The 12,515-nt window shown below is 45.2% G+C and overlaps 1 protein-coding gene across 3 annotated transcripts in view; it reads left to right on the plus strand.

Moving 5' to 3' along the window:
- LOC106608062 (1-phosphatidylinositol 4,5-bisphosphate phosphodiesterase beta-1) overlaps positions 1 to 12,515 on the plus strand; it is a 275,600-nt gene that overhangs the window by 156,292 nt on the left and 106,793 nt on the right. For all 3 annotated transcript variants that reach the window (XM_045720989.2, XM_045720987.2, XM_045720988.2), the window contains exons 4-5: positions 6,864 to 7,004; positions 7,693 to 7,772. In XM_045720989.2, the coding sequence (XP_045576945.2) occupies positions 6,864 to 7,004; positions 7,693 to 7,772 (221 nt within the window). The remainder of the gene's footprint in view (positions 1 to 6,863; positions 7,005 to 7,692; positions 7,773 to 12,515) is intronic.

The raw sequence follows: 12,515 nt of genomic DNA on the forward strand, positions 1-12,515 counted from the left end.
CTTCTTGTCTTCTCTGGACATCTGTTACACTGGTGCTGAGACCAGTCTTCTTGACTTTGCTGGACATCTGTTACACTGGTGCCGAGACCAGTCTTCTTGACTTTGCTGGACATCTGTTACACTGGTGCTGAGACCAGTCTTCTTGTCTTCTCTGGACATCTGTTATACTGGTGCTGAGACCAGTCTTCTTGTCTTCGCTGGACATCTGTTACACTGGTGCCGAGACCAGTCTTCTTGTCTTCTCTGGACATCTGTTACACTGGTGCCCAGACCAGTCTTCTTGACTTTGCTGGACATCTGTTACACTGGTGCTGAGACCAGTCTTCTTGTCTTCTCTGGACATCTGTTATACTGGTGCTGAGACCAGTCTTCTTGTCTTCGCTGGACATCTGTTACACTGGTGCCGAGACCAGTCTTCTTGTCTTCTCTGGACATCTGTTACACTGGTGCCGAGACCAGTCTTCTTGTCTTCTCTGGACATCTGTTACACTGGTGCTGAGACCAGTCTTCTTGTCTTTGCTGGACATCTGTTACACTGGTGCCGAGACCAGTCTTCTTGTCTTCTCTGGAAATCTGTTACACTGGTGCCGAGACCAGTCTTCTTGTCTTCTCTGGACATCTGTTACACTGGTGCCGAGACCAGTCTTCTTGTCTTCTCTGGAAATCTGTTACACTGGTGCCGAGACCAGTCTTCTTGTCTTCTCTGGAAATCTGTTACACTGGTGCCGAGACCAGTCTTCTTGTCTTCTCTGGACATCTGTTACACTGGTGCTGAGACCAGTCTTCTTGTCTTTGCTGGACATCTGTTACACTGGTGCTGAGACCAGTCTTCTTGTCTTTGCTGGACATCTGTTACACTGGTGCCGAGACCAGTCTTCTAGTCTTTGCTGGACATCTGTTACACTGGTGCTGAGACCAGTCTTCTTGTCTTTGCTGGACATCTGTTATACTGGTGCCGAGACCAGTCTTCTTGTCTTCACTGGACATCTGTTACACTGGTGCTGAGATCAGTCTTCTTGTCTTTGCTGGACATCTGTTACACCTGGGAATGATTTACCCATAATTCATCTCCATCTACTCCAGGCGTTTTCTGTCCCACCCCACCATCTTGCCGCTCCACTAGTCAACAAGGCTAGCCACCTGCAGAACTGCTGCCAGGACATGACAATCACACTATCCTTAAAACATGGTTGCATGTTGTTCCTGGTTAGCCGGAGTGCCAGTCTTTTGGTGTTATCATGCCGATTCCTTTTCACTCAGCTTGACAAGGACAGCAACAGAGTTGACGAAAGCACAAACAGATCTGGGACCAGGCTAGTTTCACCTGGGTGCAAAGAGGAGAAAAAACGATAAGAAACTCCAGCACACTTGACATTCTTCAAAACAACGTTTGGGTCAATAGTTCCTCAGGGGTATCCAGGTCTAAAACCTTCAAGTAAACTTTGAGGGGTTTTGACCCAAACTTTAGTTTGAGATCCACATGGTGGATCGTACAAGAAATCTGGTGTGCTGGAGTTTCTTCTTCAATGACTTCTAGAACTCTTACTTCTAATCCTCAGATACCTTCACGCTCCGGTGAATTCTAATGTTGTTCTTATAATGAACTACCATTAAAGAGACTCAGTGTGAAGAGAAGAGGTCAGCTGTGTGAGGTCTGGAGGTGAACAGATGTAGTCGCTGTAGCCACTTACACGGCGGTGTATAAACGGATAATGAGGGAAAGTGAAGGTACAGTACGTGGATCATCAGATGAGGATTAGAGAAACAGATAGATGTTTGGGATTATCAAGTATGAGAGCAGGAGTCAGGAGAAGACAGCTTGCAGACAGGCACTCTCTCTCTGTTTTGATGCTCAGAACTGTGTGTGTGTCAGTGGGCAGGCAGGCGTCTGTTTGCGCGTGGACAGAGACAAACGTGTCTGCATGAGAGTGTGCTTTTGTATCAGTGCGACTGCATGCACGCAAGTGTGTATATGTGTGTGGTGGTCGTGTGTGTGTTTGGTTGTACTATCCATGTGGGGACCAGAAGTCCTCACACGATAGCAAAACAAGGAAAAGTCAGGACATTTTGCCGGTCCCCAAAAGGAAAAAGGCTATTTTAGGCTTCTGGTTTAAATTTGGGTTTAGGGGAATACAATTAGGGTTAGAGTTAGAATTAGGATTAGTGGTTAAGGTTAGAGTTAAGGTTAGGGTTAGGGTAAGGGTTCGGTCTAGGGTTAGGTTTAGGGTTTGGTGTTATGGAAAATAGGATTTTGAATGGGAATCAAGTAAAACAGAGCTGTGTGTGTGTGTGTGTGTGTGTGTGTGTGTGTGGTGTGTGTGTGTGTGTGTGTGTGTGTGTGTGTGTGTGTGTGTACCAGGTGACAGGTAAGGGTTTGTGACAGTCCAGGGAGCAGGGGAGGCCGTCCCTTCAGGCTGCATCACCCTTCTGAGAGGACCACTTCCCCTGTACTGAATATTTAAAATGACTGAGCACTGTGTTCCCACGCTACAGCTGTCAGCAAGCAACAGACACCCTTATTCCCAGGCACACCTCCCCACACACCAATCTCTTTCTCTCTCTCTTTTCCTCGCAAACACACACAGAAATAGGCTTGAAGGGGTAATACACACACATAGGCTTGAGGGGGTAATACTGCCCCCCACTTGGCTCTAAATCTCCCATCGCCGCGGCAACAGGACCCTCAGGCACGCCGCCAACTGCTCCCATAATGCACCAGCACAAATTAAATCTCAGGGCTGTTCTCTCTCTCTCTCTCTCTCTCTCTCTCTCTTGCTCTCTCTCTCACTCTCTCGCTCTCTCGCTCTCTCTCTTTCTCTTCCTGTCTCTCTCTTTCTCTCTCTCTCTTTCTCTCTCGCTCTCTTCCTCTCTCTCTCTCAACAACACACAGTCAGCTGTAGAGGTATGGAAATGAACTTGTCTTATCCTGTTCGATCTACAAGTTGCATACAAAACAATATCAAAAGGCTCCGCTGTTCAAACAACAACAATCCATCAATGAAATATGCATTTGATTTTCTGACGCGTCTTGATGTGTCTCAACACCAAACCCTTCTCATCTCATCTATCAGCGTCCCATCGCTACCTAGGGGCACTTTGCCGTTCTATGTTTTAGCAAATTGAAAGTGATTTTTCAATCCACTGATTGATGACGTGGCTACCATTTTAAACATCTGAGTGCGGCAAGATTGATTGGTCATATAAATCAGCACTTTTCAGCCTATCGATCTTGCTGGTCTCCGGTCTCCACCCACTGCTGTGCAGCACAACTCTCCCTCTGTCTGTCTGTGTATAGTACAGGCAGAAATCTGTTTAGGATGCTTTCAGCGGAGGTTGAGGTTGCCATTCATTTACAGAGAGCTACTTTACTGTATTTCTGCAAAGCACCTGCATATAGTATACTGTCTCTTTATCTATGAGTATGCTGTACAGTCATGTAGACACAAAACGTTTCTCTGAAGGATGTCTGCCATGGCCTCAAGATGATTCCAGAAAATTATAGCAATAATGGCTTGATCTAGTTGAAACAACAGTCTATGCAGCCTCATCTAACTTTGGCAAATGCTTCATGAAGAATGGAAGAACTTTTCTCTTACCACGTCTGAGAGACTGTAGGCGTGAGATGTTTCTACAACCATCCATCTCCTCTCTTTACACTACAGTAATCAGTAGGGAATTAAACTTATATTAGACAACCTTTCCAAGAAGTAAGGCCTGTCTTTGTATTAGTCGTTCCTCAGACATTATTTGTTACAAAGTGTGTGTGTATGTGTGCCTGTGTATGTGTTTTACATTTTTGTCAGACAGTGTGTGCTCAGTATATACAGCCAGGCGATTTGATTGGAGGGCGTCAGGAACATGTAGGGGACATTTATCAGTGTGACACAGCACAGAATGCTTTTTGTTTGATTGGGTAAATTTGCTTCCGCGTCAAAATGCTTTACAGACTATTTTTGTTGTGTTAATTAAGCTAGCGGAACCACTTTGTATGCTGCCCTGATATCAGAGGGGAGAGAAATATCATTGTTATTTGTTTCTGGTGCCTTGGAGGCAGAGCCCAGTCGCTCTGTGCCATTACATGGTTTACATGAAGATGAATGGTTGTCTGTATGTTTCTATGTCATTTAAAATGTGTATTTACACTGCAGCAGACAAGCATCTTTACTGAATGTGGAGGCATCATATAAACCATTTCACTGGTCATACAAGTGTGAGCAACTGGGTATTGAAACAGGTATTTGGCCCACGACCGTGTTATCCAACTGAGCTAAAGCCTATAGGGATAACTTTTAAGAGGTAACAGGTATTATTATCTCAAAAATAGTATGGGACAAGTTTTACAGTGTCATGAAAGGTTATTTATTACAAAAGCATGGTTTACCCAACCTCTGGTGCTATACAGACCCAGTGTCTCACAACCTCTGGTGCTATACAGACCCAGTGTCTCACAACCTCTGGTGCTATACAGACCCAGTGTCTCACAACCTCTGGTGCTATACAGACCCAGTGTCTCACAACCTCTGGTGCTATACAGACCCAGTGTCTCACAACCTCTGGTGCTATACAGACCCAGTGTCTCACAACCTCTGGTGCTATACAGACCCAGTGTCTCACATCCTCTGGTGCTATACAGACCCAGTGTCTCACAACCTCTGGTGCTATACAGACCCAGTGTCTCACATCCTCTGGTGCTATACAGACCCAGTGTCTCACAACCTCTGGTGCTATACAGACCCAGTGTCTCACATCCTCTGGTGCTATACAGACCCAGTGTCTCACAACCTCTGGTGCTATACAGACCCAGTGTCTCACATCCTCTGGTGCTATACAGACCCAGTGTCTCACAACCTCTGGTGCTATACAGACCCAGTGTCTCACAACCTCTGGTGCTATACAGACCCAGTGTCTCACAACCTCTGGTGCTATACAGACCCAGTGTCTCACAACCTCTGGTGCTATACAGACCCAGTGTCTCACAACCTCTGGTGCTATACAGACCCAGTGTCTCAAAACCTCTGGTGCTATACAGACCCAGTGTCTCACAACCTCTGGTGCTATACAGACCCAGTGTCTCACAACCTCTGGTGCTATACAGACCCAGTGTCTCACAACCTCTGGTGCTATACAGACCCAGTGTCTCACATCCTCTGGTGCTATACAGACCCAGTGTCTCACAACCTCTGGTGCTATACAGACCCAGTGTCTCACATCCTCTGGTGCTATACAGACCCAGTGTCTCACAACCTCTGGTGCTATACAGACCCAGTGTCTCACAACCTCTGGTGCTATACAGACCTAGTGTCTCACAACCTCTGGTGCTATACAGACCCAGTGTCTCACAACCTCTGGTGCTATACAGACCCAGTGTCTCACAACCTCTGGTCAATCCACAGATGACATAATATAGGAGATACATTTACCACATGCAGCCATTCATAACAACATGCAGCCATTCATAACAACATGCAGTACATTCATAACAACATTCAGTACATTCATAACAACATGCAGTACATTCATAACAACATACAGTACATTCATAACAACATGCAGTACATTCATAACAAGATTCATTACATTCATAACAACATGCAGTACATTCATAACAACATACAGTACATTCATAACAACATGCAGTACATTCATAACAAGATTCATTACATTCATAACAACATTCAGTACATTCATAACAACATACAGTACATTCATAACAACATGCAGTACATTCATAACAACATGCAGTACATTCATAACAACATACAGTACATTCATAACAATATACAGTATATTCATAACAATATACAGTACATTCATAACAACATTAAGCCATAACTTGAACATTAATGACAATGATTCATAAAGCCTGCCCCAAGTAATGTACTGTAGGGGGTGTGTGTGTGTGTGTGTGTGTGTGTGTGTGTGTGTGTGTGTGTGTGTTCAAATGTGCGAGTCACTGCGTGCGTGTCTATGTGTGACATCATAGCTGATGTTACGAGAAGCCGCTCTATGATACTGAACCGCCAGGTCCCAATGGACTGATGATGATGATGATGATGTGTTGCTAATCTCCATTCTGTCAGCTCCTAAAGTCATAACTCTTTATTGATTGGTTGTGTCGTTCAGCCAGCCGCCCTCAGTGAAGTCAGACTAACTGAGCATGTCTGCCCCAAACCTGCCACTCAGTCTCTCATACAGGGAAACACAGACGTTTCCTGTTACAGTGTAATGGTGATAACTGAGAGCCCTTTGCATTGTAGCCTGTGGGGACACGTCCAGTAACTCACCTCATTTATCATTTAGAGAAGCAACCACCTCGAATATACTGGGATACCATGATACAACGACACGCATGTGCTCCCCCCACACACACACACACACACACACACACACACACACACACACACACACACACACACACACACACACACACACACACACACACACACACACACACACACACACACACACACACACACACACACACGGACCAAATTGGTCTAATGTGTTACCTAGACAACCACAGGCTCCACATTCTCAGGACGTCAAATCGTGATCTGGTTGGTTGATTAGGTTGTTGATGTCATTTCAGAGGTGCCAGACAGTGGGAGTCATATCTTCCTGATACTTCCTGGATTTGGACTTCCAGAAAGTCACAGAGTCAAAGATCAGGGAGGGTGGATTGTGGGAATTGTTGAGAAGCTTCAAGACTGCTAGAGCTGCCGTGGTTGTAATACTGTATTTGTGAAATGCATGAAGCCATGTGTATGATGTGGGCGAGGGAATGGATACAGTATTACAACTAGTTGTTGTGGTATTGACAAGTTACTTACCTGCTGTGTTATTGTGTCTCTGTATCTAAATAGGACATGAAGCTGCGAGAGCTTCTGGACGTGAGCACCCTGGTGGGGAAGATGGAGAACAGGATGCTCACGGTGGTGAGCGGACCAGACATGGTCAACATCACATATCTCAACTTCATGGCCTTCCAGGAGGAGATCGCCAAGGTAAATACACATTAATAACACCTCTATGAAACCTGAATAAGGTATTTAGTACACATGAATAAGGTATTATTAAACATGAATAAAGGTTTTATTGTGGGTATAGTTGATTTAGTTGATATTCATTTGACCATGTAGGGTAAAAAAAAAAGAGTTTTTTATTTACCTTTATTTAACTAGACAAGTCCGTTAAGAACAAATTCTCATTTACAATGACGGCCTACCCTGGACAAACCCGGACGACGTTGAGCCAATTGTGCACCGCTCTATGGGACTCCCAATCACGGCCGGATGTGATACAGCCTGGAATTGAACCAGGGACTCTAGTGACGCCTCTTGCACTGAGATGCAGTGTCTTAGACTGCTGTGCCACTCGGGAGCCCATAATTTAGTAATTTAGTCATCTTCGGAGTTTGGCCAACACTTATATTAAGATATTATGAATAAGGGATGTATCAAGTGCTTATTACTAATTAATGAATAAATAGGCCATTTCAGTCCATGAAGTGTGAGTTATTTCAGCTAGTTAGACCTACACTCTCTAGTGTGTAATTATAAGGTCTGGTGTGTGGGTGGCTAGTTTGCACCTCCAATTGTGTGTGTGTGTGTGTGTGTGTGTGTGTGTGTGTGTGTGTGTGTGTGTGTGTGTGTGTGTGTGTGTGTGTGGTGTGTGTGTGTTCTTCCGGTGCAGGAGTGGGCAGAAGAGTTGTTTGGCCTGGCGTCTAACCTACTGGCCCAGAACATGTCCAGAGAAGCATGCCTGGAGAAAGCGTAAGTCCCTGGACACATCACACACACACACACACACACACACACACACACACACACACACACTCACACACACTAAGAGGTAGCAGTGCTGTTCACATCCATCAGAGTCCTTCTGATGGGCTGCAGGGTGGAGGGTCACTCTGCCCCGCTTCACATCGCTTCACACTACTTGTATCCCGAGGGAGAAAGAGAGAGAGAGAGAGAGAGAGAGAGAGAGAACGAGAGAGGGGGTGGTGGAAGGAAGAATGGGGAGAGAGAGGAAGAGAGAGAGGGAAAGTTGAGGAGAGATAGGAAGAGAGAGAGGATGTTTACTGTTCATTTGTATTGTTAATTTCACTTATGTATATGAATTGAATTGAATTGAGAGGGAAAGTTGAGGAAGAGACAGAGGAAAAGTTGAAGAGAGATAGGAAGAGAGAGAGGGAAAGTGGGGGAAAGAGTGAGGGTGAGATGGAGGAAAAGATGGAGAAGAGATAGGAAGAGAGAGGGAAAGTGGGGGAAAGAGTGAGGGTGAGATGGAGGAAAATATGTAGAAGAGAGAGTGGTGGAAATGGAAAGGGATGCGCACGACATGTATCACACCACACACACACATACATACACATGCATACAGACACACACGCACACACGCACATACTTGCGCACAGTCACAGTCACATCCACATCCACACACTCTCACACACATATAGACCGTTGACTTTGTTGTGACTCATCCCTCGGTTCCTCTTAGCAACTCATTATCATCTCTCTCTCTCTCTCTCTCTCTCTCTCTCTCTCTCTCTCTCTCTCTTTCTCTTTCTCTCTCTCTCTCTATCGCTCTCTCTTGCTCTCTCTTGCTCTCTCTTTCTCTCTCTCTCTCTCTCTCTCTCGCTCTCTCTCTCTCTCTCTCTCTTTCTCTCTCTCTCTCTCTCTCTCTCTCTCTCTCTCTCTCGCTCTCTCTCGCTCTCTCTATCGCTCTCTCTCACTCTCTCTGTCTCTCTCTCTCTCTCTCTCTCCCTCTATCGCTCTCTCTCTCTCTTTCTCTTTCTCTCTCTCTCTCTCTCTCTCTCTCTCACTCTCTCTCTCTTTCTCTTTCTCTCTCTCTCTCTCTCTCTCTCTCGCTCTCTCTCTATCGCTCTCTCTCGCTCTCTCTGTCTCTCTCTGTCTCTCTCTCTCTCTCCCTCTCTCTCTCTCTCTCTCTCTCTTGCAGTGCATGCTGGGAGTTTTTTGGAGTTTGAGTGTTTGGTGTGGAGGGCTCTGTCCTAACTAACTTTCTAGATTATTTTCTTTACATTTTATTTTCTATGGTGGAGGGTTAATGCAATATTTGTTTTAGCGGTATCCACAGTTTTTTCAAAGTTAGGGTGGAAGAGGACAGAGTAAGTTTCCTGGGGTTTGGAAGGTGTGGTGTGTGCGATGGCTTCTCAGCCTAGCGCGGAGGAGACGCTGTCGATACGACATGGTTTCAGGTGTGTTCCTGAGAATGGAGTTAAGGTAGAGGAGATGCTGTCGATATGGCATGGATTCAGGTGTGTTCCTGATAATGGAGTTAAGGTAGAGGAGATGCTGTCGATACGGCATGGATTCAGGTGTGTTCCTGAGAATGGAGTTAAGGTGGAGGAGACGCTGTCGATACGGCATGGATTCAGGTGTGTTCCTGAGAATGGAGTTAAGGTGGAGGAGATGCTGTCGATACGGCATGGATTCAGGTGTGTTCCTGAGAATGGAGTTAAGGTGGAGGAGATGCTGTCGATACGGCATGGATTCAGGTGTGTTCCTGATAATGGAGTTAAGGTAGAGGAGATGCTGTCGATACGGCATGGATTCAGGTGTGTTCCTGAGAATGGAGTTAAGGTGGAGGAGATGCTGTCGATACGGCATGGTTTCAGGTGTGTTCCTGAGAATGGAGTTAAGGTGGAGGAGATGCTGTCGATACGGCATGGATTCAGGTGTGTTCCTGAGAATGGAGTTAACCTCTTACATCTAGACGTTCCGCTAGCGGAACACCTGCTCCAATATCCAATGATAGGCGTGGCGCGAATTACAAATTCCTCAAAAATACAAAAACTTCAATTTTTCAAACATATGACTATTTTCCAGCATTTTAAAGACAAGACTCTCCTTTATCTAACCACACTGTCCGATTTCAAAAAGGCTTTACAGCGAAAGCAAAACATTAGATTATGTCAGCAGAGTACCCAGCCAGAAATAATCAGACACCCATTTTTCAAGCTAGCATATAATGTCACAAAAAACAAAACCACAGCTAAATGCAGCACTAACCTTTGATGATCTTCATCAGATGACACACCTAGGACATTATGTTATACAATACATGCATGTTTTGTTCAATCAAGTTCATATTTATATCAAAAACCAGCTTTTTACATTAGCATGTGACGTTCAGAACTAGCATACCCCCCGCAAACCTCCAGTGAATTTACTAAATTACTCACGATAAACGTTCACAAAAAACATAACAATTATTTTAAGAATTATAGATACAGAACTCCTTTGTGCAATCGAGGTGTCCGATTTTAAAATAGCTTTTCGGTGAAAGCACATTTTACAATATTCTGAGTAGATAGCCCAGCCATCACGGCTAGCTATTTAGACACCCACCAAGTTTAGCCCTGACCAAACTCCGATTTACTATTAGAAAAGTTTGATTACCTTTGGTGTTCTTCGTCAGAATGCACTCCCAGGACTGCTACTTCAATAACAAATGTTGGTTTGGTTCAAAATATTCCATTGTTATATCCAAATAACGGCGTTTTGTTCGTGCGTTCAAGACACTATCCGAAGTGTAAATAAGGGTCACGAGCATGGCGCATTTCGTGACAAAAGATTTCTAAATATTCCATTACCGTACTTCGAAGCATGTCAACCGCTGTTTAAAATGAATTTTTATGCCATTTTTCTCGTAAAAAAGCGATAATATTCCGACCGGGAATCTGCGTTTAGGTAAACAGACGAAAGAAAATAAAGCATGGGGTCGACTCGGGCACGAGCCTGAGTCTCACAGTACTGTAACCAGCCACTATCCAAACGCGCTACTTTTTTTCAGCCAGAGCCTGCAAAGCCACGAATCAGCTTTTTGCAGCCTTCTGAGAGCCCATGGGAGCCGTAGGAAGTGTCACGTAACAGCAGAGATCCCCTGTAATGGATAGAGATAATCAAGAAGGGCATGGAATCTTCTCAGGTTTTGGCCTGCCAAATGAGTTCTGTTATACTCACAGACACCATTCAAACAGTTTTAGAAACTTTGGAGTGTTTTCTATCCAAAGCTAATAATTATATGCATATTCTAGTTTCTGGGCAGGAGTAATAATCAGATTAAATCGGGTACTTTTTTTATCCGGCCGTGAAAATACTGCCCCCTAGCCATAACAGGTTAAGGTAGAGGAGATGCTGTCGATACGGCATGGATTCAGGTGTGTTCCTGAGAATGGAGTTAAGGTAGAGGAGATGCTGTCGATACGGCATGGATTCAGGTGTGTTCCTGAGAATGGAGTTAAGGTAGAGGAGATGCTGTCGATACGGCATGGATTCAGGTGTGTTCCTGAGAATGTAGTTAAGGTGGAGGAGATGCTGTCGATACGGCATGGATTCAGGTGTGTTCCTGAGAATGGAGTTAAGGTGGAGGAGATGCTGTCGATGCGGCATGGTTTCAGGTGTGTTCCTGAGAATGGAGTTAAGGTGGAGGAGATGCTTTCGATACGGCATGGTTTCAGGTGTGTTCCTGAGAATGGAGTTAAGGTGGAGGAGATGCTGTCGATACGGCATGGATTCAGGTGTGTTCCTGAGAATGGAGTTAAGGTGGAGGAGACGCTGTCGATACGGCATGGATTCAGGTGTGTTCCTGAGAATGGAGTTAAGGTGGAGGAGATGCTGTCGATACGGCATGGATTCAGGTGTGTTCCTGAGAATGGAGTTAAGGTGGAGGAGATGCTGTCGATGCGACATGGTTTCAGGTGTGTTCCTGAGAATGGAGTTAAGGTGGAGGAGATGCTTTCGATACGGCATGGTTTCAGGTGTGTTCCTGAGAATGTAGTTAAGGTGGAGGAGATGCTGTCGATACGGCATGGATTCAGGTGTGTTCCTGAGAATGGAGTTAAGGTGGAGGAGACGCTGTCGATACGGCATGGATTCAGGTGTGTTCCTGAGAATGGAGTTAAGGTGGAGGAGATGCTGTCGATACGGCATGGATTCAGGTGTGTTCCTGAGAATGGAGTTAAGGTGGAGGAGATGCTGTCGATACGGCATGGATTCAGGTGTGTTCCTGAGAATGGAGTTAAGGTGGAGGAGGTTTTGCTCGCGGTCGGTGAACAGGTAGGAGCTGAATTTATACATTCTGCTTCTAGAATGAACAAAGCTGTGGTGGTGTTCATGAAAAGAGAAAATTTGGTTGGTAGGCTAATTGCTAGCGGAATATTTGTAAGGGATGAGTTGGTGCCAGTTTCACCTCTCTCTACCCCTTCGACAAGAGTAGTTGTTGCAAATTTGCCTCCGTTTATTACGGATGATCAAATCAGGAAAGAGCTGAGTCGTTTTGTTAAGTTTGCTAGCGGTTTTCGTGTACTGTCTGCAGGTTTTCAGGCAGATGCCGTTAAGCACGTTGTTTCGTTCCGGAGGCAAGTGTTTATGTTTCTAGAGGGGCTCTATGCAGGGTTTGCCAGCACAGACAGTCTACGGTGTGTTTTGAGGGTGGGGATTTGGGGCATAAGAGCTTTGCGTGCCAACATAAAGGCCGTAGACAAGGTG

Source organism: Salmo salar, chromosome 06 (genome assembly GCF_965601325.2).
Source record: "Salmo salar chromosome 06, fSalSal1, whole genome shotgun sequence".
In the NCBI taxonomy this organism is placed as follows: domain Eukaryota; kingdom Metazoa; phylum Chordata; class Actinopteri; order Salmoniformes; family Salmonidae; genus Salmo; species Salmo salar.